Consider the following 27,176-nt stretch of genomic DNA (forward strand, 5'->3'; position numbering starts at 1 on the left):
CCTTACTTCATGAACAAAATTCACGCAAATATATTTACATTTTTTCTAGATACGGTAATGTACACCATGTGGATTTGAATGAATGAATGAGCATTCACTTAACAGTAATAACTATAGACATTATTTGAAAGAACTGTAGCCTTGGGCAGCAAGTATATACGGTGATGTACACTCTGCACAATGCACATGGGATTTGAGTTAATACACTGTAGTAAAGGCTTCTTGCAGTTGGAAGAGTTTGAGTTGGTTGAGATTGATTGGAAAGGGGCTGTCTTTCTGAATTCTTGGCGTGTAATTTGATCGCTGTGGGCTTTCCACATGCAGGTAACGATTCATATGAATGGATGAATGGATGGTCCGATGTGAAATCAGTGGCGTGATCCTCAGGCCAGGGACCCTCGTGACGTCGGGCGGTAACCACACACCTGTCTGAACAGGTATTTAAAAAGCACCACATGTGCCAGGAGCCACTTACTGAGAGCGTTTGCTCCGATCACCAGGGGAGCCACCAACAAAGCCGCAGAGAAGGGAAGAGGCTCCGGGCTCCTTACCCACACCACACCGACCCCTGCATCCTCCACCATGGGTGGCTTCACACTCTGGGCGAAGTTACTGATTCTCTTGTGTTTTATATCTTTCACGTTAGAGCTTGAAGGAGAAGAGGAGATCGATCTATTTTTAGCGATCAATGAGGAGGTCCCCCTTCAGCATTCTGAGACTGAGACATGGACCCACAACAAGCCCGCTCCCTTCCACCGATCCAACATAGTAAGCAATACCTTACGGTTTATTTCAGCATCGAACTTGCTTTCAGTTCATTTAAACCATCAGTGAATTCGTTCGCACAGTGAAGCAGGTCCCTAGAACTTTGCAATTTTTTTGAATTTGAATTTATTTTTAAACGCTACCATTTATATTCATTCTTTTTTTTGTTAACATCGTTGGATTTGCAAGCTGTGTTTTTGTTTTGCTCGGAATCTGTGCAAAATAGTTCAACTTTACTGTTTCAAAGAATCCAAGTTGCTACTCTGAAAGGGAACAAAACCTACCAATTTCTTGCGGTCGGTTCTTCTTGTGGGTTAAGATTAAGGTTGCTAGTATCTTCATTTGAGATGAATTTCGCGCGCGAGGAACCCAGAGCGAACGACACCCTGAGGGTCATCCCGACTTTACGAAGCAAAGCGCTTTGCTGTAAAACCACACGTCCAAAAAGACGTGTTTGTAAAAGTGATTTTCTGTCAAACGCGATTAGAGAAATGCCCAGCACGGTGGTAAAATTCTAGAGGGGAGGGGGTTGATTACAGGAGGGTTGGATTCTCCGGACCCTGCTTAATGTCTCATTCTAACAATTATTCCTTCAGTTAGTGTGGCATCGCCTGCACTCTGACAATTCGGTGTAAGTAATTACTTGCATTTTTAAAATTAAAAATGTCCGCATTGGATTCACTGCAGCAAGCGGTTCGCAGATGTTAGATCATGCAGGAATATATATTTCTGTATGATCTATCAGTGGACGGGCAGAATTCCCTGCTGTGTTTTATACTGGATCAGAGATTAGCCCATAGGAGCAGGATTAGTCCATTCAGCCCCTCCAACCAGTTCCAGCATTCAGTTACATCATGGTGGGTTTGTACCTTTGACCCGCGATCCCGCCTAATAAAGTATTTGTTGCTAAACGCAAAATGCTCCGGATGCTGGAAATCTGAAATAGAAACAGATTATGCTGGGGGCTCTCGGCAGCAGCCGAGTGGAGAGGGAAACAGAGTTAACGTTTCAGGGTGTGGACTTTTCATCAGTGCCTGATGTTAGAGCTGAACAGGTTTTAAGTTGGTACACAGCTAGGGAAAGGAGGTCTGAAATCAAAAGGAGAAGGTGTTTGATAGGGTTACAAGCGCAAGAGTGGCCAAATGACGGGAGGGATGGTAATGATGCGAGGCAAAGGTACAGTGCAGGCCTTGTTCTGGGGCAAAATAATGCTGGGCAAAAAAGTTTTTTGAAGGGACCATGCACAGCAACTAAATTTTAAAGGGAATATTGCCACTGAGACCTCAGTGTTCATCCAGTCCTGGCCTATTGTGCACTTTGATTTTCATCACCTCAACATTGATAGTTGCCTAGGACCTAAGCTCTGGAATTCCCTCCCTAAACTTCTCCATCTCTCTACCTTTATCACCTCTTAAATCCCTCTTTAAAACCTACCTCTGACGAAGTGTTTGGTCACTTCACATCCTTGTGTGGCTCAGCATCAAATTTTGCTCGGTAAGGCTCCTATGAAGCGCCTCGCGACATGTTACTATGTCAAACTTGCTACAAGTTGTTGTATCAGAAAGTAGCCTCTGTAAGAGGATACAGCTTCCTCTCAGTAATACAATGAATCCCTTTAGAAGTCAAATCTCACTTGTTGCTGTGAACTCAAATCAGGAGCCAATTAACTGAGCATTACTGGAGGACAGTTTGATGAATTGGAGAAAGCAGCAATTTTAAGTCTAGCTGCTCACTGAATGATGACTCAATGTGACTGGTTGATCAATGTTATGATTTACAATTAAGGTTAAAAACCATATCATGCATTGACTAAACTACAAATCTTTCTTAATGTATTTCCAGGATGCTTGGAGGCTGCCTGGCCAGTACATAGTGAAGTTGAAAGAGAGTGCTCACAGATCCCAGACAGAGCGCACTATACACAGACTCCGCACTAAAGCAGCCAAGCATGGTTATATGACAGAACTTGTTCATGTTTTCCATGAGGTCTTCAGGGGCTTTGTCATCAAAATGAGCAGCGACGTGTTAGACATGGTAAGGCCAGAGTCAGTCTTGTGTTAAATGAGGTGGGATGAGGGTGGTGGTGGGGCTGTTAATTATGAGAGAGAGAGTGAGTGAGAGAGAGCAATGTATTAAATGTGTGTATGTAAACGATAAAGCAATGGGACCAAGTTTTATCTACCAATGTGAGTCAGTTCTTAATGCTTAGTCTTGGCAGAGTTCCTGGGCTAATCCATCTGGTGGGTGGAGACAGAAACCTTTTTCAAAGCCTGACTTGCCCTTCATTGGTTGTAAAGCAATCTGGGAGTGTCCTGAGGTTGTAATAGGCACTATATAAATATAAGTCTTTCTCTTTTTTGTAGGTGTCAGCCATGGCTTGGTTGGTAGCACTCTTACCTTCCAGTCAATTGATTATGGTTTCAAGTCCTGCTCTACGGAGCATGAAAATCAAAGCTGACACTCCAGTGCAGTAGTGAGGGACATCTGCACTGTCAGAGGTGCTGTCTTTCAGATGTGACATTAAACCAAGGCCCCATTTGCCCTCTTGGGCAGATGTAAAATATCCCATGGCACTATTTTGAAGAGGAGGGGAGTTATCCCTGGTGTCTTGACCAATTTTTCTCCCTCAATCAACAACAAACAACATATCTGGTCATTATCACATTGTTGTTTGTAGGAGATTGCTGTGCACAAACTGCCTGCTACTTTTCCAACATTACATCAGTGACTACATTTCAAAAGTAATTCATTGGCTGCAAAGTGCTTTGAGATGTCTGGTGTTCATGAAAGCTGTTATATAAATGCAAGTCTTTTCCCTTTGTGTAAATAACCTCTGTATAACAAATGTTTCTAGAAGTGTAATTTGTGAAATTTTTTGCATAGGCTCTGAGATTACCTCATATTGAATATATCGAAGAGGACTCATCCTTGTTTGCTCAGACTATTCCTTGGAATCTAAATCGCATTGCTCCTTCAGAGCAGAGAGTGGAACAGTATATCCCACCAAGTAAGTCCCTTTTACATCTTGGCATTCAAAGCAGTTTCAATAATTAGTAATTAAAGTAATGTTTCTGAATTTGTACGTTTTAATGTTTGCTGTTTAGTTTTTTTTATATATATTCATGGGATGTAGCCATCACTGGCTAGGAGAGCATTTATTGCCCATCCCCTAATTGCCTTTGAGAAGGTGGTGGTGAGCTGCCTCCTTGAACTGCTGCAGTCCATGTGGTGTAGGTACACCCACAGTGCTGTTAGGGAGGGAGGCCCAGAATTTTGGCCCAGTGACAATGAAGGAATGGTGATATTATTTCAAGTCAGGATGGTGAGTGGTGTGGAAGGGAACTTCCAGGTGGCGGTGTTCCCATGTGCCTGTTGCCCTTGTCCTTCTAGATGGTAGTGCTCATGGGTTTGGAAGATGCTGTCTAAGGAGCCTTGGTGAGTTCCTGCACTGCATCTTGTAGGTGGTACACACTGCTGCCATTGTGCATCATGGTGGAGGGAGTGAATGTTTGTGCTTGGGGTGCCAATCAAGCAGGCTGCTTTGTCCTGGATGGTGTCAAGCTTAAGTGTTATTGGAGCTGCGCCCATCCAGGCAAATGGAGAGTATTCCATCACACTCCTGACTTGTGCCTTGTAGATGGTGGACAGGCTTTGGGGAGTCAGGAGGTGAGTTACTTACTGCAGGATTCCTAGCCTCTGACCTGCTCTTGTAGCCATAGTATTTATATGACTCTTCCAGTTCAGTTTCTGATCAATGGTAATCCCTAGTAGGTTGTTAGTTTGGGCTCATTAAAGTGTTAATGGAATATTTTTTTCACTTTTGAGTTTAGTATCAATATCAAAGCCTCCACAATGCAGAGTTAAGATTCCTCTGCTCTATTCCAACAATGTGAATTTACTCTAATCTTACAACAGCCTGTACTGCAACAGGATCTATTATCTCTCCCACCTATCTGGCATCCGTGTGTGTTAGTGTAGTGGCAATTTGTGGAAATCTAAACTAATTTCACTTATGACTGAAAAATAAAATATTGTTTTTCTGTATTCCTCACCCACTAAAGTTACAACTGATTGGAACATTAACAACTTCTCTACTTTGTTATTCTTATTATATCTTTGCTAGATAATGGTGATCTGGTGGAGGTTTATTTGCTTGACACTGGTGTGCAGAGCAACCATCGAGAGATTGAAGGGAAAGTCTTAGTTACAGAGTTTGAGAATGTCCCAGAGGAGGATGGTACTCGATTCTACCGCCAGGTAATTCAACTGTCACTGGCTTAGAAATAGCTCAAATTTCCACTTGCAGGTATATTAATTTATCTAGAAGAGTAGTCATACAGACTCGACATTAACTCTATTTCTCTCTCCACAGTTGCTGCCAAGCCTACTGAGTTTTTCCAGCATTTCCTGTTTTCTTTTTTTCAGATTTCCAGCATCCACAGTATTTTGCTTTTATGCTAATTTATCTATATTAGTTGAGATCAGGGTGGGAATTAAGTGGAGAATTAGGGTAACTGACATTTGGAATATCAATTTGCTTTGATTTTTCCCCTCTATTAAGATTTGGTCCAGTGGTCACTTGGATGTTGAAAGATTGACAATGGAAGAAATAGACATTCAGGTGGATAAGGAGACATTTATGAAATATTCAGTGATATACCTGTGTTTACAGAGCAAGCCCTCAGAAAAATGCATTGCCTTTAAGTTTCTAACTTTTCAATAATTCATTCTTGGAATATGGGCATTGCTGCAAAGACCACCATTTATTGTGTAATCCTGGTTGCCTATGAGAAGTTGGTAGTGAGCCATCTCCTTGAGCTGCTGCAGTCCATGTGGTAAGGTACTCCCACAGCACTGCTGCATAGAGAATTCCAGAATTTTGACCCAGTGACGATGAAAAAAACTTGATATGTGCAAGTCATGATCATAAGAACATAAGGAATAGGAGCAGGAATGTACCACATGGCCCATTGAGCCTATTCCATCATACAGTACAATCATGGCTGACCTTTGGTTTCAACTCTACTTTCCCATCTGTTCCCCATATCCCTTGATTCCCTGAAAGACCAAAAATCTGTCTATCTCAGCCTGAAAAATAATCAACAATGGAGCAACCACAACCCTCTGGGGTAAAGAATTCCAAAGATTCACAACTCTTTTGACTGAAGAAAGTTTTCCTCATTCATAAATGATCAGCTCCTTATTCTGAGGCTGTACCCCTGTGTTCTAGATTCCTCAGCCAGGAGAAACAACCTTTCTGTCTACCCTGTCAATCTGCTTCATAATTTAGTATGTTTCAATGAGATCACCTCTCATTCTTTTAATTTCCAGAGGATATACACCCAATTGATGTGTGACTTGGAAGGGAACTTGGAAGTGCTCAATTATGTCATTGTTACTGAATGCCTCCTTTTATTTATCTCATTGATAGGTTATCTTCTTCAGTCCTTTGGATAATTGGGTTATTAGATAGTTTAGAGTTCAGAGAAAAAGCAATCTGTGATTGTGAGAGAGATATGACAACCATCAATACCCTTTTTCTGGCACACTGCCAGAACCATCATTACTCACTGCACTGAAATTGGAAAAGCACCATTAAGGGCCTGTACTGGCCATGTTTATTTGTGTGTATGTATGCAGAGTTTTTCCTAGAGACAATATTAATTTTTTGAATGAAAGATGTGGCACTATTTCCTGCTGCAGAGAGACGGAAGTAAACAAACCAAGAAAACACTCACTTATTCAGAGCTATAAATTAATTGCAACCCTTGGTTGTAGGAGTGGAGCTGTAACAAAGTGTGCTATGCAGTGCTTACTGATAGTCTTTTCTAACATGCAAATTGTTTTGCTGTTTGTCCTCTCTAGGCTAATAAGTGTGACAGCCATGGAACGCACACTGCGGGAATAGTGAATGGGCGTGATTCTGGGGTAGCAAAAGGAGCGAATGTCCGCAGTGTGAAAATTCTGAACTGTCAGGGCAGGGGGACTATAAGTGGAGCACTGGCTGGTAAGTGACCTCTTTAAATTTGAACCAAATTGAATTGCTAGCTTTGAGGTGGGAAATGGAGGTGGGCACATTAAGGTCTTAGACCACAGTACGCGGGAGAGCCTGGACAAACCGCTAACTCCTGATGAACTTACTAAGGCCCTCGAGTCCTTCGAGAAGAGTAAAACCCCCGGAAGCGACGGCTTGCCGGCGGAGTTGTATTCGGCTCTGTGGGACTTGATCGGCCCAGACCTGCTAGGAGTGTACGAGAGTATGCTCCTGGCCGGTAGTATGTCAGAATCCATGAGGAAGGGCATCATCACCCTCATCTACAAGCACAAGGGGGAAAGGGAGGAAATTAGAAATTGGCGACCCATTTCACTGTTGAATGTGGACTATAAGATTCTGTCCAAGGTCATCGCCAACCGGGTCAAATCCGCTCTGGAATTGGTGATTCACCCTGACCAGACCTGCTCTGTGCCAGGCAGGAAGATCTCTGACAGCCTGGCGCTGCTCAGGGATACGATTGCCTATGTACAGGACAGGGGTGTGGATACCTGCCTCATCAGCTTGGACCAGGAGAAGGCCTTTGACAGAATATCGCACACCTACATGGGGGATGTGCTCTCCAAAATGGGGTTTGGGGAGGGAATTCGAAATTGGATCCAACTGCTCTACACTAACATCAGTAGCGCAGTCTCAATCAATGGGTGGGAAACAGATAGCTTTCCGATTAAATCTGGAGTCAGGCAGGGCTGTCCTCTCTCGCCTGTCCTTTTCGTGTGTTGCATAGAACCCTTTGCCGAGTCCATCAGGATGGATCCGGGCATAGGAGGAGTGACGATCCCAGGCAGTGGAGGCACTCAGGTAAAAGCCTCCCTGTACATGGACGACGTCGCCGTCTTCTGCTCGGATCCGCTGTCGGTGCGCAGACTGATGCACATCTGCGACCAGTTCGAACTGGCCTCGGGAGCCAAGGTAAATCGTGGGAAGAGCGAGGCCATGTTCTTTGGGAACTGGGCCGACCGATCCTTTGTCCCCTTCACTGTCAGGGCTGACGGCCTGAAGGTACTGGGGATATGGTTCGGAGGGACCGGGGCATGCGTTAGAAACTGGAAGGAGCGAGTGGCTATGGTGAAAAGGAAACTGGGCATGTGGGAGCGACGCTCCCTCTCCATTGCGGGAAAGAACCTGGTCATCAGGTGTGAGGTACTCTCGCTGTTGCTGTACGTGGCGCAGGTCTGGCCCATTCCAGACTCCTGCGCGACGGCGATCACTCGAGCCATCTTCCGCTTTATCTGGAGGTCGAAAATGGATCGTGTCCGCAGGGACGCGATGTACAAGCCTCTAGATAAAGGGGGAAAAAACGTGCCCAACATCGCCCTCATACTGATGGCCACCTTTGTGTGTGGCTGCATCAAGCGGTGCGTAGACCCTCAGTACGCAAACACCAAGTGTCACTACGTGCTGAGGTTCTACCTGTCCCCGGTGTTGCGAAGGATGGGTCTGGCCACGCTGCCGCGGAACGCTCCAAGTAGTTGGACCGTGCCGTACCACCTGTCCCTGGTGGAAAAATTTATGCAGAAAAACACCTTTGACCACAAGTCCATCAGGCAGTGGTCAGCACGTAACGTCCTAGAGGCCCTGAGGGAAAAGGAGAGGGTGGACCCTGTGGGATGGTTCCCCGAGCAGACTGTCAAAGTCATTTGGCAGAATGCCTCATCGCCAGAACTTTCCAACAAGCACCAAGACGTAGCTTGGCTGGTGGTGAGAAAGGCCCTCCCCGTCAGATCCTTCCTACACGCCAGGAGGCTCACCCCCTCTGCACGTTGCCCTCGAGGTGGCTGTGGTGGGGAAGAGACCGTTGTTCACCTCCTTGTGGATTGTGCCTTTGCAAAGAAAGTCTGGAGAGAGATGCAGTGGTTGCTGTCGAGGTTCATCCCGAGCAGTTCTGTGACACAGGACTCTGTGCTCTACGGGCTGTTCCCAGGGACACACACCGAGACAAACATCGACTGCAGCTGGAGGATCATCAACTCGGTGAAAGACGCGCTTTGGTCTGCCCGAAACTTGTTGGTCTTCCAGCGCAAAGAGTTGTCCCCGACCGATTGTTGCGGACTGGCACAATCCAAAGTCCAGGACTACGTGCTGAGGGACGCACTAAAGCTTGGGGCAGCTGCCGTAAAGGCGCAATGGGGAAGGGTCGCTGTCTAAGACCTTTCTACCACAGCGCACCGAGAGACTGGGAACTGTTTAGAGCCCCTCGGGCTGTACAGATCAAAATGAAAGGCTGTAAATGATTGTAATATTGTTTGTACTGATGCACCTGGTGATACATCTTGTAAAAGTGTAACCTGGATTGTACCCTTGTAATGTTGTTTTTGAAATGGTTTTGAATGTGATTGAAGATATTTTATGAATAAAGTATATTTTTACAAAAAAAAACATTAAATCTACTACGCGATGTGTTGCGACCTTGGACTACCTAGCCAAGGTCAAAGCTGACCTGTTGTTTCTGCAGGAGTGTGCGATACCGCACCTCAGCTCCTACAGGCAATGGTCACGATGGTGGTCCCACGGGCCATCGATCTGGTCAGGCGGAAACGACTCTCGTTCCTCCGGCCTGGGTATTCTGCTGCGGGGAGGCAACTTCACCGTCTCCGAGGTCAAGGAGGTGGTGGGCGGGCGACTCCTCGTAGCAGACGTAATGTACAAGAACGCTCCACTCCGGTTAATTAACGTGTATGGCCCGGCACAAGGGGCTGAGCGGCTGGAGGTTTTTCAGCAGCTCCCACTGCTGCTGGCGACCTCCAGGCCGGTCATTCTGGGCGGTGACTTCAACTGCATCATCGATGCGGCTGGACGATCCGGCAGGGCCGGCAGCAGATTGGACGCTATGTCCAGATCCCTGATGGAAACAGTTAAGGATGCCAAGCTGCACGACGTCTTCAGCAACCCTGCAGACGGAGCGCAGCGTAGATACACCTGGTCGCAGCCAGACGGGTCCATTCGTTCCAGGATAGACTTCCTGTTTGTGTCCCGTGCATTCACAGTCAGATCCACCGAGGTCAAGCCGGTGTTCTTCTCTGACCACTGCCTCCTACTGGCGGACTGCCACTTGGAGAAGGACCTGAGGGTGGGCAGGGGGGCATGGAAGCTAAATGTGCAACTGCTGACCCCAGAGAACATTGAGGAGCTCAAGAGGGATTACAAAGGTTGGAGAACCGTGAAACCCCTCTTTGAGTCCCTGACACACTGGTGGGAAGCGATCAAGGGAAGCATCAAGAGGTTTTTCATCCGCAAAGGCACCCAGAAAGCTAGAAAGGAACAGAGGGAAATGTCCCGACTCCAGAAAAAGGTGCAGAATCTGCTCCGGCTGCAGTCGATGGGGGTCGATGTCAAGGAGGAGCTCCGAGAGGTGAAGGGCCAGCAAGCCTCGCACTTTGCCTCGGAGGCCTCCAAGATCATCTTCCGTTCCAGAGTCCGCTCCGTGGAGCAGGATGAGACGTGCTCACGTTTCTTCTTCCAAAAGGTACACAGAGAGCGCTCTGTGATCAGCAGCCTGAAGGAAGAAGACGGCTCAGTAAAGTCATCACGGTCCGACATTCTGAGGATCAGCAAACCCTTTTATGCCGGATTGTATGACGTGAAGCCCACGGACAGCACGGCCTCCCAGTCCTTCCTGTCCTCTATCACGGAGGTCTTAGACCACAGTACGCGGGAGAGCCTGGACAAACCGCTAACTCCTGATGAACTGACTAAGGCCCTCGAGTCCTTCGAGAAGAGTAAAACCCCCGGAAGCGACGGCTTGCCGGCGGAGTTGTATTCGGCTCTGTGGGACTTGATCGGCCCAGACCTGCTAGGAGTGTACGAGAGCATGCTCCTGGCCGGTAGTATGTCAGAATCCATGAGGAAGGGCATCATCACCCTCATCTACAAGCACAAGGGGGAAAGGGAGGAAATTAGAAATTGGCGACCCATTTCACTGTTGAATGTGGACTATAAGATTCTGTCCAAGGTCATCGCCAACCGGGTCAAATCCGCTCTGGAATTGGTGATTCACCCTGACCAGACCTGCTCTGTGCCAGGCAGGAAGATCTCTGACAGCCTGGCGCTGCTCAGGGATACGATTGCCTATGTACAGGACAGGGGTGTGGATACCTGCCTCATCAGCTTGGATCAGGAGAAGGCCTTTGACAGAATATCGCACACCTACATGGGGGATGTGCTCTCCAAAATGGGGTTTGGGGAGGGAATTCGAAATTGGATCCAACTGCTCTACACTAACATCAGTAGCGCAGTCTCAATCAATGGGTGGGAAACAGATAGCTTTCCGATTAAATCTGGAGTCAGGCAGGGCTGTCCTCTCTCGCCTGTCCTTTTCGTGTGTTGCATAGAACCCTTTGCCGAGTCCATCAGGAAGGATCCGGGCATAAGAGGAGTGACGATCCCAGGCAGTGGAGGCACTCAGGTAAAAGCCTCCCTGTACATGGACGACGTCGCCGTCTTCTGCTCGGATCCGCTGTCGGTGCGCAGACTGATGCACATCTGCGACCAGTTCGAACTGGCCTCGGGAGCCAAGGTAAATCGTGGGAAGAGCGAGGCCATGTTCTTTGGGAACTGGGCCGACCGATCCTTTGTCCCCTTCACTGTCAGGGCTGACGGCCTGAAGGTGCTGGGGATATGGTTCGGAGGGACCGGGGCATGCGTTAGAAACTGGAAGGAGCGAGTGGCTATGGTGAAAAGGAAACTGGGCATGTGGGAGCGACGCTCCCTCTCCATTGCGGGTAAGAACCTGGTCATCAGGTGTGAGGTACTCTCGCTGTTGCTGTACGTGGCGCAGGTCTGGCCCATTCCAGACTCCTGCGCGACGGCGATCACTCGAGCCATCTTCCGCTTTATCTGGAGGTCGAAAATGGATCGTGTCCGCAGGGACGCGATGTACAAGCCTCTAGATAAAGGGGGAAAAAACATGCCCAACATCGCCCTCATACTGATGGCCACCTTTGTGTGTGGCTGCATCAAGCGGTGCGTAGACCCTCAGTACGCAAACACCAAGTGTCACTACGTGCTGAGGTTCTACCTGTCCCCGGTGTTGCGAAGGATGGGTCTGGCCACGCTGCCGCGGAACGCTCCAAGTAGTTGGACCGTGCCGTACCACCTGTCCCTGGTGGAAAAATTTATGCAGAAAAACACCTTTGACCACAAGTCCATCAGGCAGTGGTCAGCACGTAACGTCCTAGAGGCCCTGAGGGAAAAGGAGAGGGTGGACCCTGTGGGATGGTTCCCCGAGCAGACTGTCAAAGTCATTTGGCAGAATGCCTCATCGCCAGAACTTTCCAACAAGCACCAAGACGTAGCTTGGCTGGTGGTGAGAAAGGCCCTCCCCGTCAGATCCTTCCTACACGCCAGGAGGCTCACCCCCTCTGCACGTTGCCCTCGAGGTGGCTGTGGTGGGGAAGAGACCGTTGTTCACCTCCTTGTGGATTGTGCCTTTGCAAAGAAAGTCTGGAGAGAGATGCAGTGGTTGCTGTCGAGGTTCATCCCGAGCAGTTCTGTGACACAGGACTCTGTGCTCTACGGGCTGTTCCCAGGGACACACACCGAGACAAACATCGACTGCAGCTGGAGGATCATCAACTCAGTGAAAGACGCGCTTTGGTCTGCCCGAAACTTGTTGGTCTTCCAGCACAAAGAGTTGTCCCCGACCGATTGTTGCGGACTGGCACAATCCAAAGTCCAGGACTACGTGCTGAGGGACGCACTAAAGCTTGGGGCAGCTGCCGCAAAGGCGCAATGGGGAAGGGTCGCTGTCTAAGACCTTTCTACCACAGCGCACCGAGAGACTGGGAACTGTTTAGAGCCCCTCGGGCTGTACAGATCAAAATGAAAGGCTGTAAATGACTGTAATAATGTTTGTACTGATGCACCTGGTGATACATTTTGTAAAAGTTTAACCTGGATTGTACCCTTGTAATGTTGTTTTTGAAATGGTTTTGAATGTGATTGAAGATATTTTATGAATAAAGTATATTTTTACAAAAAAAAAACTTTGCCATGAGCAGGGAGGAGAACAGGATGAGCCACACCAGGTCCTTGGCACACATTTTTTATTGTCCAGTTATTGACAGTTCTAGGAATAGTTTGCATGTTCATCAGCTTAGCTGGGATGTGCTGCACAGAATGGGGGAGTAAGAGAAGGGTAGAAAAATATAACACATATAACAGAGAACATGCAGGGTATTGATAACTGGAGTCTAAAGAAGAATAATCTTAGATTCAGAGGACTGAGGGGTTAGAAAATCAAGAGACAAGGAGACAAGTGAAAATTGAAGTTAAAGAAACATCCTGAGCTATTAAAATTATGGCTTGTGTTTTGCTGCAAATAATTGTAACAATTTTTCATTTTTTTGCTTGTTGATGTATTTTCTTGTAACCTAACTGAACATGGACCACAATGACTTCATTGTAATATTTGAAGTGGTAGTGTGCTGTCATGTGCTTGTATAATTTTGGGTGAATGTTGTGCAAATATTTCATGGTGGTGCAGATAATTTTAGGATTAGGCGTGAGTATGTGTTCTATTTTTAAAAAAAATAGACTTTGATTGTACTATATCAGAGCATGCTTTAGAATGAACAGGTTTCAGAGATTAAGAAAAATAGGCAATGAACATTTTTACATATGTTAAGGTATCCATGGCGTTTGCACTTCCGTGATACTTGTCTTTTTCTTAATTAAGTTTGGGATCATAGTTTTCAGCGTTTAGCAACAGGTGTGTCAGACTGAAAGGGGAAGTGCTACCATCTTTGTTTGTTAAAACACTGGATTGGATTCTCCCCTTAAGAGGTGGCAAGGGACCTCAAAGGTGTAGACGTGTCCCAAAGACAAAAGACTGAGACCTAAACAGGTGAGGTTTTGGGGCTGAAATACAGGCATAAGAGACCTTTAAAGACATTGTTTCTGTTCCTCTATTCTTCAGGTTTGGAGTTCATCAGGAAAACTCTAATTCTCCAGCCCTACCGACCTTTGATTGTGCTGCTGCCCTTTGTAGGGGGATTTAGCAAGACCTTGAACGCAGCATGCAGACTATTGGCACGGACAGGTGTAGCATTAATTGCAGCAGCTGGGAATTACAAGGGGGATGCCTGCTTGTATTCACCTGCTTCAGAACCAGAGGTATGTTTGTCATTCTGAAAACCGACAGCATTAATAATGCTGCTTCATCCAATGGGGGCAGAGGTGATGGGGGTGGTGGGCTCATGTGTGCCTAGGAAATAATCAAATTCATAGATGATTCATGCTGAGCCTGCTCTCGTGCTACTCCTGATGGCTGGTTGGGTGTTCAAAAGTGAAGAGAGAAGGTAAAAGAGAACAGATTCCCTGCTTATTTTCACAGACTGCATTGGGGTACATAGTGGGGATTCCAAGAGATGTTTGGCGTGAGGCTCAGAATAAGATATGACGCTAAAACAATGCATATTGGGTCAGTTCAGACTGATTCAGATTTGACATGACTCTTTGATCATTGCAGTTAAGAGGTCTATGTGTCACATCAGGGCAATCTAGAATGAGTGGAAACAAAAATGTAACTTGTAAAAATCTGGTAACCAGCTTGTTTTCACTTCACATTCCACACTAAACCTTTAGGTTATCACTGTTGGCGCTACTAATAATAACGACCAGCCAAGCATCACTGGAAACATGGGAACTAATTTTGGCCGTTGTGTTGACCTTTTTGCTCCTGGTGATGACATCATTAGTGCTTCCAGCGACTGCATCACATGTTTCACCTCTAAGAGTGGAACGTCACAGGCTGCAGCTCATGTGGCAGGTACAGAGTAATAATGAGATTCAGTAAAACTGGCAGGTGGGGGTAGTGTAAGGGCACAAACGGCTGGTGCTCCAAAGCAATTGGTACAGTGTGTTGGGGCATGGGATTGACTCAGTTTCCAGCGTCCAAGCAAATTGCCAATTTCAGTTGTGTCATTATAGAAGTAGGCCATTTTAGCCCCTCAATCCACCCACCATTCATTGAGATCATGACTGATCTGTGTCTTAACTTCATACACCTGCCTTTGCCCCATATCCTTTTAAAATTTTCAGGTAACAGATTTAAATCTCAGGTTTAAAATTTAACAATTGATCTAGCATCAACTGCTGTTTGCAGAAGAGATTTCCAAACTTCCACCACCCTTTGTGTGTCAGTGTTTTCTAGCTTCATTCTTGAAATGTCCGGCTCTAATTTTTGGGCTATGTTTCTCTATCCTAGATTCCTCCACTGTTGGAAATAGTTTCTCTCTCTCTCTCTCTGCTCTTAATCTTATAAATTCCAGGGACTACAACCCTCGCTTGTGTAACCTCCCCTTTAATCCTCGGAGTCCAGGTATTATTCTAGTACATCTATACTGCACTCTTTCAAAGGCCAATTTATCCTCCCTAAGGTGTGGTGTCCAGAACTGAACATAATACTCCAGGTATGGTTTAAAAGCCAGGGCTTTGTATAGCTGAAACATGACATCTAACCCCTTGTATTCTAAAACTCTAGATGTAAAGACCAGCATTCCGTTAGATTTTTTTGGTATGTTATCCCTTAACTCTTTAGCCATCCATGACTTTTTAATGATCCATGGACTTGGACCCCCAAGTTTCTTTGGACTAGCTTTTCACCATTTAGAAAGTATCCTTTCATTTTTGGTCCAAAGAGGCTGACTTCACATTTGCCTACATTGAACTCCAGTTGCCATAGCTTTTCCCAATCACTTAATCTATCATCACTCTTTGGAATTTTATGCTATCATCTGCATAGCTTACAATGTTGCCTACCTTGGAAATGTAGATCTCTTACTTATTATTTAAGTCATTAATAAATACAGTGAGGCTCCAACACAAAACCCTATGGGATGCCACTGCTCATATCTCATCAATTAGAGTACCTAGCAATTATCCTTGCTCTCTATTTCCTACCACTCAGCCAATTAACCTTGTCAATAATTGACCCTCAATTCCATGAACATCTACTTTAACGAGCAATCTCTTATTGGACATTTTTATCATATGCCTTCTGGAAGGTCATGTAAATAACATCCATTGACCGTCCTGTCCACTAAAGTCACCTGTTCAAAAATTTTAGTCAGTTTCTCCAGGTATGACCTACCCTGTGCAAGTTCATGCCGATCAGCTGAAATGTTAAGATGTTCAGTCACTTCATTAATTATAGATTGGTGTAATTTCCCAAAAAATGTTAGGCTAACTGGTCTATAATTTCCTTTCGCATTTCTTAAATAATGCAGTGACATGCAATTTTCCACATTAAAAGTGCCATTATTTTCTTCTTTACTGTTAATTTACTTATGTTCATTTAGATGAGACCCTGATTCAATGTAAGTTTCCTTGTGATATCCAGCACGCTATTCTCTTATTTTACTGTAAATACTGACACAAAGTAAATATTTAACATGTCCCCAATCTTCCTTATTTTCATTTACAATATCATCATTGTCAGGTTTTAAGGGGCTCACATTACTCGTAACCCATTAACAGATTTGCCCCATTTACTGTGGAAACCATTATCTCATCTTATTGAAGTCAGCTTTACCTAAATCTGGAATCTTGGTAGTTGTTTCAAATTTCTCCTTTTCTCACTTGTTTGAATTCAACCACATTAAGGTCACTGTTAGTAAGTGTTCATGCACCATTAGGCTGTTAAGTAAATCTGGCTCACTGTTTGTTAAGTGTTATAAGGCCTGTCCCCTTGGAATGTACACAAGATCATTTTCAGAGAGGATTTTGAGGAACCAAATAGGGAACAGGCTATCTTGCATCTTGTATTGTGCATTGAGAAAATGTTAATTATCTAATAGTAAAGGGAAGAGCGACAATAATATGATAATCACTTGGTAGTACAAAACTTGAGTATTGCTGAATAAGAGACATGCTGTCGAAGCTTTTTGTCTTATACTCATCAGGACAGACACAAGAATACCAAATTTCAAACAGAACAACAAATTATACTTTTTTGAGAAAAGGGTGCTGATTGATTGACAAGTCAGCTCTGATTGGAGGAGATGTTGCCATGGCAAATACACCAGGGAGCTATTATCCCCTTCCTTTGATTATTCAAAAAAAAGATGCAATATCTGGACATATTCCTTTTGCCTGTAGCCCCTAGCAAGTGTAAGTGAACTACATTGTGAGCCTGACTGATGATCTTAAATTGATTGTTAAGGTAATTCTTAGCACTCAGGATTGGTCAGCAAGTGCTACCCAATTGCAGAATCACATCTAACATTAAACATTATGTTCTGAGTTTTGCAAGCATGGGTTGGTTGATTATAGTCAGCAGAAGGGACATGCTGATTGATATACTCCACCAATCATTGGTACATACAGCCTATGTACCTTGGCATTGCACCAGCACATACTAATCAATGCCCTTTTTTTTCTCCTGCAGTATAAATTGTTGTTCCGTTTGAAATTTGGCATTCTTGCATCTGTCCTGATGAGTTCATGACGAAAAGCTTTAAAAGCATGTCTCTTTTCTTCAGCAATGTGATAGATTTTTATATTGAGTTTGCAAGTGATTTAGTTAAGCCTGAAACTAGGGTTGTAAATATAAACAAGGCAAATTATGTAGGCATCAGCAGCAAATTAGCTAAGGTAGAGTAGGAAACCATATTATAAGATATATAACTGTAGACAAGCAATGACTAGCATTTAAAGAAGTAATACATAATTTGTAACAAATATACATTCTTTTAAGGCACAAAATCCCTACAGAAAAGGCCATCCATGGTTAACATAATATTAGACCAAACAAAGAGACTGATAACGTTGCCAAAAATCAGAAATGATGACATATTGGTAATATCACTGGACTAGTAATCCAGATTCCCAAACAAATGCTCTGGGGACACAATTCAAATTCCACCAAAACAGCTGGTTGAATTTAGCGGAATTAATTAATAAATTAATTTTAAAAAATATCAGTCTCCGTAATGATGATCATGAAACTATTGTAAATTGTCCTTTAGGAAAGGAAATCTGCCAACCTTACCTGGCCTGGCCTACAAGTGACTCCAGACCCACAGCCCTTAACTGCCCTCTGAAATGGCCTAGCAACAAATACTGGCTTTGCCAGTGATGCCCACATCCAATGAAAGAATACAAAAGAAAGTTGTAAGCCTGAGGATTGGAAGGAATTCAGCAAAGGAGGACCAAGAAATCGATAAGGAAAGAGAATGAGCGTAGACTAGCAAGAAACATAAAAGCAGATTGTAGAAATTTCTATAGGTATGTAAATAAGAGATTAGTGAAAGTAAAAGGTGGGCCTGTTAGAGATAGAGACAGGTGGAATTTTAATGATGAATAAGGAAATGGAAGAGACATTAAACAAAAATGTTTTTTATCTGTCTTCATGGTAGAAGACACAAGAACATTTCCGAAATAATGGGGAATCAAGAGTCTAGTGAGAGGATGAACTTAAATCCGTATAAGTTTTTTTTTTAAAGTACTAGAGAGATTAAGGGATGAAGTGGTGCCAAAACCCTTGGAGCTGATGACCTGTATCCTTGGACTTTTAAAAGAGCTACCTGCAGAAATAATGGATGTATTGGTTTCAATCTTCCAGAATTCCTCAGATTCTAGAACAAATCCCAGGGATTGGGAGGAAGTAAACATAACCCTAGTATTTAGGAAAGGAGGAAGGGAGAAAACAATGAATTTATAGGCTAGTTATCCTAACATCAGTAGCAGGCAAATTGCTAAAATCTCTTACTGGGGACATGGTAACAAAAGCACTTAGAAAATCATAACATGATTAAACAAAGTCAACACAGATTTATGAAAGATAAATAGTGCTTGACCAATCTGAGGTTTTTTTTTGAGAATGTAACTGATTTTTTGAATAGTGAATGACTGGGAAATGTTTGCATTCAGAGGGACCTGGGTGTCCTTATACATGAATCACAAAGTTAACATGCAGGTACAGCAAGCAATTAGGAAAGCAAATGGTATGTCAGCCTTTATTACAAAGGGATTGGAGCATAAGAGCAAATAAGTCTTATTACAATTATAGGACATTGGTGAGATCACACCTGGAGTACTCTGTACAATTTTGTTTTCATTACTTAAGGGCAGACATATTTCCCCTAGAAAGAATTCAACAAAGATTCACTGGACTCCTTCCTAGGATGAAGGATTAGTGTAGGAGAGATTAGAGTAGACTAGACATATATTCTCTGGAGTTTAGAAGAATAACAGGTGATCTAATTTTAACATAAAATTCTTAAGGTTTGATTGGGTAGCTGCTGAGAACTGGCTGGAGAATCTAGAATATTGAGTCATAGCCTAAAAATAAGGGATTGACCATTTATGACTAAGAGGAAAAAAATTTCTTCAGTGAAAAAAGCTGTGACTATTTGGAATTTTCTACCCCAGAGAGCCAAGAATGCTCAGTCCCCTAGTATAATCAAGGCAGAGATTGATAGATTTGTGGGTACTAAGAGAATTTAAGGATATTGAGTGTGGGAAGGTGGAATTGAGGTAAATAATTAGCTACGATTTTGTTGAATGGTAGATTAGGCTCAAAGGGCCAAAAGGCCTACTCCTCCTATTTCTTATGTTCTTACCTTGGTTCTGGGACGCGTGTTTTTTTTTGCAGCAATATCTTGAACATACTCAAAGTACACTATCTCTTTGGCATGAGCTCCTCCATTTATCCCAAACTACAAGAAAGCTAAAACACCCCCATTTCAAACATCCTGCCTTCATTACATGATAACACAACCGAGGCGATTAAAGCACTGTAGTTTTTTTTATCCCTGAGCCAATAGACAAATGGTAATTTAAATCTTTTGTCATTGTGTATAAGATTGGCTTTTGACTTGCTTCATCCTTGACAGGCATTGCAGCAGTGTTAATGAATGCTGATCCCAATATAACTGTATCCGAATTACGTCAGAGACTAATTCATTACTCCACAAAGAATGCGATCAATGATGTGTGGTTTCCAGAGGAACAAAGACTCATCACACCCAACAGAATTGCACGATTGGCTTCCCCCGTACTAACAGGTAAGTTGAATCAGTCATGAAACTCGCAAATGTGATCTAATTGAATAAATCAAAAAGGTAATATCTGTTTCCATGAGTGTAGAATCCCAGATAGCATTATAATTTAAAAACAAATCTTCCTAGGCATTTGTTAGCGATCCATTACTGAAGGATGTTCTGGCATTTAGACTTGAGTTTCCGGCTCAAAGTACGCACACGGTGAATTTAACACACGCATGGTACAGAGAAGCAGGAACAGACAAAACACAAACCTATCTTTCAACATATATTTTTTTAGTTCAGCCTTTTTGTTGCAGATTCAAATCTCATTCAATCCTTATCAGGAGATTTTTTCCCCCAGCTCAGATGGTGGTGTTGAGGTGAAGAAAGAAATACACCTGCCTGTAATATAAAAAGTCTTGTCCTGCTGTATTTTGTAACATTCCCTCAAAGCCTAATGGGTTATGGTGGCGTTCGAACAATCTAGAGATTGAGAGTTCAAATTCTATTCAATTTGGTGATCTGTGGGATAGCTCCAGATAAAATGACGATGCGGTCTGAGCTATGCTGATCAGCTAATTGGGGTTTTGTTGGATGTAACTTGGGAGCAGAGCGAACTTGGGGTGAATTTCACATTCTGAAATCAGGCGAGCTATCCCGGAACCACCGCACTGACCGAAAATCCAGCGCGATGACATTGGGCTGCCAACCCAACATCATGATGCCGTCTCCAACAACACGGAAAAAAAGTTTGGGAGTCTTTTACCTAGCTTAAATGAGGTGGTAGACAAGGCCTGTCACCAACACCACGGTTAATTGTACCAGCAGGTTCTGTATTATCCTTAATGACATTTTAAAAATATTTTTTGTGCGTTCAAAATGATTGATCAAGACCCACTCCGAATTCTTTGGGACTTGCGATTTTAGCCATGACCGCCACACGGTGTTCTGGCTGCAGTGCTGATTCTCAGCACCCTCACCTCATCTCAGTGTGGAACTGCAACAAAAATTCAACGCTATACATATTATATTAACTCAAATCACCAGAGTTCACTGTGGTGCAGCATTTAAAAACTATGAGAAACTGAACCTGATACTAACTGCAAGCTTGGAAAGTTCGTGGTCCCAGGAAGCTAAGTTCTTATCCAACTATAATTGGCCAGCTTCCCGCCGGGCAGCCGCTAAATTGGCTGCAACACGCTTTAGTTTGTGTGTTTAAAAGGGCCCGGGGCAGTCGGTAGACTGAGCACTTCCGAGTCCGTCTGCCACACCCCACTGAAAAAGGTATAAGTTACTTGTGTGTAATTTCCCTTTGGAGGAAAATAGCGCAGCTCCACTCTTGCATTGAAATTTCCCAGGAAATTCAGGGTGTTTGCTTATGGCGTGTATCATCTCTTCCTGGAAACATTTCTCATCCACACTTAAGTCATGGGGAAAATATAGTGAAATAGTTAAACTTAAATTGTTATGATTCATTTTTCAACAGAGAACCATCTGCTGTGCCGGACGGTATGGTCGAAGAGGTCAGGCCTTGCACACTCCGCTAAATCCGTAGCGCACTGCGACAAGAATGAGGAAATGTTCAGCTGTTCAAGTCTTTCCAAGAATGGAAAAAGAAGGGGTGAACATATAGAGGTAAGAGATGAAGCACGTTTATAATGGTTCAAATAGATTAAGACCACAGTTTAAACTGGAACAGTAGAGGGAACGAGCAATATTTGTAAAAGGCTCATTAGGAAATAGAGGGCAGAAGAGATGAAGTTCAGGGATTATAGCACTCTAGCATTATCAGGACATAGTGAAGAGATCTGGTAACAAGGGTGGGTCTGTCCAAAAAAACATACAACAGGAAAGACAATCAAAATGCATCGTTGAAAGGATGGGGAAAGAGAAATTAGGCAAGGAATTGTCATTCTAGATGAATGTGAGTCACATGGACTCAAAACGTTAACTTTGTTTCTCTCTCCACAAATGCTGCCAGACCTGAGTGTTTCCAGCATTTTCTGTTTTTATGCTTTAAAGCTACTGGAATTTTAGTCTACTGGAATTGACGTTGGATTTATTTGGAGGGGAATGGATACAATAGTACAAATAGATTAAGAGTGGAGTAACAATGAAATTAGGGCTAATGTCTTATTGTGCAATCACTTTGTGAGGGTATAATCTGGAGTTGAAGGATATCTGCTCTGGTGTTATATGAAGGTATGATCACTTGTGTGCTCTCATGTCTGTTATCATGGCAAATGCATGGTACGAAACTGTTTTTGTTTCCTTTTGTTAAACCGGAGATCAAAATCTTTGTAACACCTGCAATAGCACCTTTACATTGCATTTTAAAAATCTAATTCTCACATTATCTGTATGCTAGGAAACCCAAGGGATGAAGAAGTGTATAGCTCACAATGCCTTTGGCAGTCAAGGAGTTTATGCAATTGCCAGGTGCTGCACTTGGCCAAGAGCTGAATGTCTCATTAATACCAGCTCAGTAGCTGATGATGGCACCGTACAAATGGCAGGCTGTCCACATAAGGGCTTCCTCCTTACTGGTAAGTGATGTCAGAACATAGTAGGCACGGGCTGTCTGGTAGTGACAGAATGTCAGGACACCTAAATTCAGAGTTCCAAGTTTGAAACTTAGCATTGAATGAACTTCCAAATAGTCTACTCACACTGAATAAATCTTGAAATCAAGATAAGAACTTTCAAACAGTTTAAGTCGATAATTGCACCACATAGTGCACAGGTTCAAATCTTCTGCACCAAAGCTATTCCAACAGTTGCAGTGATGGGAGCATGATGTTTGACCTCAGCTTCCACAGACCCCAGAAACTGACTGCCAGGGATCCTGTTTCCAATTCCTGTTGAGGGACCCCTGCTGAAAGGGTGGGAATGTGGATGTCTAGCCCAAGATTGGGATCCACTTTGGCCGCTATGGTTGAACTGATGTGAATACTCACTGTTCAAGTTCAGTTGAGGCCCACTGGAATCCTTGCCTTCATCAAACCATGTCCTATATTGCTATCATCATAAGATGGATGGGGCAGGTAGAGAATGTTTGACATGGGGAAAATTGATCACATGGCTGGACTGCTGTTGGATAAAATGGATTTGAGCATATACCAGGAGCCCACATTTGGCTGTTTAAAAGAACACTGAGTCAGTCATTTTCCACTGAGACCAAGAGATAGTATGTAGAGCTTCATTATTAATGGTAATCTTGCCTTCAGATGCTCTGTTTTAAAGTTGGTGATGATTGTGAAGGTCGTATTATATGCCACATTGCTATAGGTTGTGTAGTATATCGCACTAGTATTCTGAACATCTTACCAGCACTTGCAATTGTCACTGCGACAAGGTTTGAACTCACAGAATAGGGAGGTGGGGAGAAAGGGGAGCACAATTCTTTCTCAACAGAGAAACTTAGTTATTGACTCCAGCATGGCTCCCACAGGTGAATTACAGGACTACACAAGTCAAATTTGGGTCAAAAATCCTGGAACTCGCTTCTTAATAGCACTGTGGATGTTCATACAACACCTTGACTGCAGCAGTTCAAGGCAGCTGCTCACCACCACCTTCTCAAGGGCAATTAGGGATAGGCAATAAGTGCGGTCTAGCCGGCAACACCTGCATCCCATGAATGAATACATTTTTTAAAATGTGGGAAGAGAAGAGGATGTTTGTTAAAAACATTATGAAAGTAAAGGAGAATTAAGAATATAAGGACCATCTGGCAACAGCATCAGCATGAATCATGCCTGAACTATATAATTCAAAGACCACTTATCTATTGATCTGTACATTTTGCATGGGTAGCATTTCTCTTCCCTCCCCACCCCCCGTGGCAGGACTCCACAGTCCATATAAGACCTCTGAAGCACACATTGCACAACTTCAGGCAATCTGAAAATAGATGCAAAATTTACAGTTCTGCTTACTTATAAAGACTGCTTCAAGTTAATAAAGACAATTGACACAGACAGATTCCAATTAATCGACTTCACATGAGACAGTGTGTGTGAGAATTAAGAAAACCCAGGAAGAAATAAAACTTCATGTTTTTTTTGTAGGCTGCAGCTCCCATTCCTATGCAAGATTCAGTGATACAGTGATGCCTCGAGCAAACAAGCAGTGTACAGGACAAATGGACATGATCTCACATGCTACTTGTTGCCAAGCACCAAGCCTCGAGTGTGAAGTGAAGGAACAGAGCTCCACAGGCTTCACAGAAAAGGTGAAATTATATCCTAAATATTGGGTGATTTTATTTAAGAGAACAGTTAAAGTTAAACATGAGGACCACATTCTCAATGTAAAACAACAAAGAGCAATGGGCAAATCTTGAAGGTTCCAAATATAGATTTGTTAAAATTAGTTTTGCTGAAGGAAAACTATAGCTTCCAACATCTGTTAAATGTTTACACTTGCAGAATAACAAATCTTCACTAGTAGTAATTTTCTAAACACTGCCTGATGGATTCATTAAGAAAACAAGTGGAGTTACCAGGCAAGTAACTAAGAACCCGTAATTTCACTTCCATCAAACGTTTAACAGATTTGGAAATACAACAGCAGCATTCCACGTTTGTCACGTTCCAGTACTTTCTTAATTTTGCCTAAATGCACACTATCAGATGATGTGATGTAACATTATCAATTACCATGCAAAATACCATGCTGGATTCCAGTATTGTAGTCCTAACCTGTCAGTGTCTAGTGAGTTTATATTTTCAAAAATACATCTATCCTTAATTACTTATGTAAATAATAAAATCATAATTAGTATTAGATTTGTCTAAGTCTTACACTTACCATACAATTATGGTCAAAGAGAAACAGAAGATAAAACTGCTTTAGCAGCAGAGCCTTTTGCAAAAAGATTCCAACCTTTTTTTATAAACAGCTCCCATCTCCTGATCTATGGAAAAGGATATTTCCTACAATTTTAATGGTGTCAGTCCATGGCACAGTTCTGTTTCCATTGACCTAGTTTCAAATAAGACTTTGTAACATTTCGCTTTGATTTAATTTTGTTTTTATTTGACTTGTACTAGTTTGGGTGGGCCATCCTGTAATTTTAATAATGCTGACCTTTACAGAAACATTTGCTGCAAGCCAGTGAGGTTGGGTTTATCCAAATCATATTATTTTCAGTGGTCCACTGGAAATAGGACACTACATCTAAGGCAGTTGATTCTCTCAGGCAGGCAGTTGCAAGTTGTACATTGTCCAGATTGATAAATTGAAGTTTGTTTTACTGACCTGTGTTTTAATTTCCAGGTGATGGTGTCATGTGATGAAGAATGGACACTAACTGGGTGCAGTGCATATTCCAATGGTTCTCACACTCATGGAGCATACACTGTGGATAACAGATGTATGGTAATTTGTTCAGGAAAAGGGAAAGGTATGGCAGCCATTGCCATTTGCTGTCGCAAGCGAAAAAGAGTATTAAAGTACGACCCCAACCTTAATTACAAGTAAAATACAATCAGTTGGCTGTCCCCTCCTCCCTTCTTTTCGCTTTTCCTGCAGGCAGAGACTCTTGTTGAGGTGAGATTCTATGGGAAAGGGCGGCTCTGTTATTTTGCTCAAGTAGCCATGCTTGCTGCATTAGACGATGGCAAGTATTGGTGAGCTATTTGACTGTGGACAGCTGAGCTTAATCCTATCCTCAATAGACATTTATATACTTTACAGCATCAGTCATTGGATAGCAACTGGACATCATAAACTGCCTAATTTCCATCTCCACCCCCCCGTATAATGCCACAATGTCAAAAGACTACAGCGGTTTTTAATTCAACTTTTTTTAAAGCTTTTTTATTCAATACTCTAGTGAAGTGCTGACAGCCTATAGTTTTACAAAATTAAAAAACGCAAATAGTCATATAATCAGTGAGCACACTGATCATGTTCATTGTAATCATTTTTCATTGCAAGGAAAGGAACCGTCACAATTAATGGCTGTTGACTACTAGACAGCTGAAATGAGGAAAATGTGCAATGTACTATTCTGATACTCCATGGCAAACATGTTGTGTACCGATATACTACACCACCCACCTGTACTGTGAGCCTTAAATGTCCATTTTTGCACCTGTTCCAAGTTTATTCAAAGTCATCCACTGCAGGCAGCAGTACAAGAAAAACCACACAATACCTCATGCTATACTCATTCGGATTCAATGGTAATATTTTCAATTTTCATTTGAGATATTCATGGAGAAATAGTTAGTGAATAATGAAACTATTTCTACTGTCTTAGCAATATCATACTCATTTTATTGAAAACACCACTATTTTGATGGAATATTCTATGTATATCGTTAAAAGCAACTTTGATATTGACAATTTTCAGTTCCCATTAAAACTTAATCAAAACTATGGCAGTTTTTCTTCTACTGTTGACTGTGACCATCAGTTTTAAATGAACTGTTAGGTCTAAAAATGGACTTAAGACCCACAGTATAGATGGGTGATACAATATTTGCACCTCAAACTATTTATCATGGAGCAGTAGGAAGCATGATTCCTGGTGAAATTTAGAAGAAAGCAGAGTAATAGGAAAATTTCAAATCCTTTTGTTTATATCGTTGGAGGGAAAAAGACAGAGCATTTCAACATTTGTTTCTTTACTGAACTAATAAGCAGCATTTTAAGTAGGGGAAAAAACCCAGTTTACCAAAAAAATAGTTCACAACATTAAAACAAATAAGCAATGGAGTTTTCAAAGTTTAATTTTATCCTTTTTTCAAGGATCTATTTCTCTCATTTGCAAATCTCTGTCCACTATCTGAGGAGCAAACCAACCAATTGCACTGAGAGGTGAGCTTAGAATTTGTCCATTTCTAATCGGAGACACCCACCACCATAGCAATTCTGAATGACATCGATATTCTGTTAGGTCTCTTAAAGTTCAGTCATAAGGCTGTAGGAAGTGTTGAACTGATTTGGTGAAGAGAACTTGAAAGTCACATCACCTGCTCAGAAAAGCTAAAGAACTCATCTGGAGAAACACACATTTTAAATAATTGCTGAGGCTGATGATTTAAGTTTTATTCATTCACAGGACATAGGTGCCATTGGCAAGACCAGCATTTATTATCCAGCCCTATACATCTGATTGAAATGACCCAGCAAGGTAGAGGGCAGGTAAAAGTCAATCAACCACTTTGCTCTAGGTCTGGAGTTACATATAGGACAGACTGGATAAGGACAGCAGATTTCTTTCCCCAAAGGACATTTTAAAAAAAACAACCCATCTGGTTCACCAATGACAATCCAGTAGCTTCATGGTCACCATTACAGATACTATCTCTTAATCCAGACTTATTTAATTAACAATTTAAATTCCTAATTGGTATTTGAAT

At 42.9% G+C, this 27,176-nt stretch overlaps 1 protein-coding gene across 1 annotated transcript; it reads left to right on the forward strand.

The window, feature by feature from the left end:
• The first annotated feature begins 455 nt into the window (after positions 1–455).
• Positions 456–26,320, forward strand: pcsk9 (proprotein convertase subtilisin/kexin type 9). The gene is given in 13 exon segments (XM_078561829.1): positions 456–568; positions 570–768; positions 2,608–2,799; positions 3,649–3,772; positions 4,889–5,022; positions 6,631–6,772; positions 13,734–13,930; positions 14,402–14,585; positions 19,654–19,824; positions 21,290–21,438; positions 22,172–22,349; positions 23,874–24,037; positions 25,084–26,320. Coding segments are annotated over 13 exon segments (2,151 nt in total). The 3' UTR covers positions 25,288–26,320.
• Positions 26,321–27,176: the final 856 nt, after the last annotated feature.

This window comes from Cetorhinus maximus, chromosome 17 (assembly GCF_964194155.1).
Source record: "Cetorhinus maximus chromosome 17, sCetMax3.hap1.1, whole genome shotgun sequence".
NCBI lineage: Eukaryota > Metazoa > Chordata > Chondrichthyes > Lamniformes > Cetorhinidae > Cetorhinus > Cetorhinus maximus.